At 29.9% G+C, this 3,030-nt stretch overlaps 1 protein-coding gene across 2 annotated transcripts; it reads left to right on the top strand.

The window, feature by feature from the left end:
* The first annotated feature begins 526 nt into the window (after positions 1-526).
* Positions 527-3,027, top strand: LOC116330945 (cytochrome c oxidase assembly factor 6 homolog). Of its 2 annotated transcripts, none has more exons than XM_031753426.2 (3): positions 527-692; positions 1,978-2,123; positions 2,314-3,027. In XM_031753426.2, exons 2-3 carry the CDS (start codon positions 1,980-1,982, stop codon positions 2,410-2,412), a joined length of 243 nt encoding a protein of 80 aa, XP_031609286.1. In that variant the 5' UTR covers positions 527-692; positions 1,978-1,979; the 3' UTR covers positions 2,413-3,027. The 2 variants fall into 2 exon arrangements, with proteins under 2 accessions (XP_031609286.1, XP_031609284.1); XM_031753424.2 differs by having other exon boundaries at positions 527-718.
* Positions 3,028-3,030: the final 3 nt, after the last annotated feature.

Genomic DNA, 3,030 nt, shown 5'->3' with positions numbered 1-3,030 from the left:
GTGCTGTGGTTTGCTCTAAAACCCAAGTGGCCTGTTTCAAAGAGTCCACTTCTCTTTCACGATTTTCTAGTCCAATGATTTCTTCTGTCCAGACATCACTGTAACATCTCACTGCATTTGGCACATATTACCATTTGGACAGTGTAAAAAAAATAAAGTAAAAATAAAAAAAGAACAATGTGAAAGTTTTACAGTGGCTAGAATAGAAAAATAAATGCTGTCAGTGGAAATTTTGCTATCAATCACTCCCTCATCTGTTGCTTCCTTTAGAAAATACCATCCTGTACTATATATATATATATATATATATATATATATATATATATATATATATATATATATATATATATATATATATATACCCTGACAAAACCTGCCTCACAAGCTACACAGTTTAAAAATACAATTTAATTAAACGGATGAATTACTTAATATTACATTAATATACAAAAACCCCTTCATCGCTTTTCTTTCGTTTAACAACGGCGCCATCACCTGGTACATTTTAGTAGGTACGTCCAAACGTCATCACGGCGCGACAAGGAAGCGCCTCTGTGAGCGTCCTTCACTTTGCTCTATGCTACAAACACCCGAGCAGGTTACAAAAGTCTGGCGTTTGTGGAGTACAAGTAGCTCTGAGCGGGTTGTCGGGCTTTATGGAGTAAACGTGGCAGACTGAAGGGAGACGTGCTGTGAGCAGTTTCAGTGTTTTTATTCAGTGAGTGACGTTTAGTTGATACAGATGAAGTTGGTTTGGCAGCTACCGGTGTTGTGCCACAAAAGTGATTTCTTATATTTCTCTGCTTTTTTAGTGCCTAATATGTTTGCTTATATTGGCTGTATTCAAGAGGATTATATGTATATGTATATGTATATATATATATATATATATATATGTATATATATATATATATATATATATATATATATATATATATATATATATATATATATATATATATATATATATATATATATATATATATATATATATATATATATATATATATATATATATATATATATATATATATATATATATATATATATATATATATATATATATATATATATATATATATATATATATATATATATATATATATATATATATATATATATATATATATATATATATATATATATATATATATATATATATGTGTATATATATATATATATATATATATATATATATATATATATATATATATATATATATATATATATATATATATATATATATATATATATATATATATATATATGTATATATATATATATATATATATATATATATATATATATATATATATATATATATATATATATATATATATATATATATATATATATATATATATATATATATATATATATATATATATATATATATATATATATATATATATATATATATATATATATATATATATATATATATATATATATATATATATATATATATATGTGTATATATATATATATATATATATAAAAAAAATAAAGAAATTATCTATTTTGCAAGTATTTTTATGACTCTTTTTAATTGTACCCACATTATAATCAATCAATCAGTCCAGTCATTTACAACAGATGAAATATAGTCACTTTTGGCAAATACCGGAAATTAATTGTCTGACTTTTTGCCACAGCACCTGTTGTTGTGTAAAGTTGCAGTCTGGTATTAAAGCAAGCTTAGAAGATGTGCAAGTTCTTTTTGAGGCTGTTTTCTGGGTGTGAACACATAGAAAGTAGTGAAAACATGTGGACAATATGTGAAGGTAGAGTTTACCCAACTGTATATACAAAGCTTAGATTAACTCTTGTGTTATATGGATGAGGGGGCTTTCCTGACTAGAATAGATTTCTGTGGTACAGAAACTGTTATATTGTAACAGTTTACCTGTGCTAAGTCATTAGCTATTAGAATTTCTGTTTTATTGATGATTAATTTTCTCTTTGTGTTTGGGGCAGTGATGACAGCTCCAAACTCAGCAGAAAGGAAGGCCTGCTGGGACGCCAGGGACCATCTCTGGAAGTGTTTGGATGATAATGATGACAATGTTGCATCGTGCCAGAGGTTCCAGAGCGAATTTGAGGCCAAATGCCCGGCCCAGTGGGTAAAATATCCCATCTTGTTTATTAATGGTTGAAGTTAGTGTCACAGATGAGCAGCTGACAGTGTTTATTGGACAATTTTGGAAACTTGAAATTAAATGTAGACATTTAGAGAATAATTTAAAGAACCTAAGCGGCAACAGGATTGTCAGCCTTTAGTAGCTTCTTACTCCTTTCCATTTTCCTCTGCAGGTAAAGTATTTTACCAAAAGGAGAGACTTCTTGAAATACAAGGAGAAGATGCAGACTGAGGGATTCGCACCTGCTGAAGGCCCCCAGGGGGCATCCTAATCACTACTCAACTACAAACCATCAAGAGCTGCAAGCTGGCCTGAGGTGCAGGACTTGGACAGGAGCTCGTAGTTTTGTTGTGGACAGAGTGCGTGAAGATCATACTAATAATGTTATTTATTTTTAAAAAATAAAGGCTGCTTTAGGAAATACAAGTGGCAGCACAAGGGACCTGTTTGAAAATCCTCATATCTTCCATCCCCGGAAATGCTAAAGGGTCCAGACTTATGGAGTCCAGTAGGATTTCACCTCAAAGTAACGTGTCATTTTGTCACTTTGGATAGATTTTAGTATCGTTACTTCCTGCTGGAAATCTGGAGTCTCAGATTCAACCTGTTGCCATTAGTTATCCTAACACTGTCCAATTTTCATGTTTCTGTGGTTCTGTTCAAGCAAAACTATTTTCTTTTTCCTACCGCGTCTGTATTTCTCTGAGCAGAACAGACAATCATCTTCTACTTCTGCATCTGCCTGGTGTTTTTGTTAAAAATATACTTATGTGATTAGCAAATAAGGGCTGATCTGATAGTGGAGTTTTAAACTCTTTACCTAAATTTTTCAAAAATCTTAAAAGCTTGAATGAGTTGTGTCATTCACGAATAAATCAAAACAACAGAG

This window comes from Oreochromis aureus, linkage group 17 (assembly GCF_013358895.1).
Source record: "Oreochromis aureus strain Israel breed Guangdong linkage group 17, ZZ_aureus, whole genome shotgun sequence".
NCBI lineage: Eukaryota > Metazoa > Chordata > Actinopteri > Cichliformes > Cichlidae > Oreochromis > Oreochromis aureus.
The sequence above is the reverse complement of the archived record's forward strand: the minus strand, read 5'-3'. Positions and strand labels throughout refer to the sequence as shown.

What these genes read in the sequence shown, in the direction of transcription:
- LOC116330945 (XM_031753424.2), top strand. An exon ending in CCAAATGCCCGGCCCAGTGG is followed by an intron (nt 2,124 to 2,313) that starts GTAAAATATCCC and finishes TTTCCTCTGCAG; the next exon opens with GTAAAGTATTTTACCAAAAG.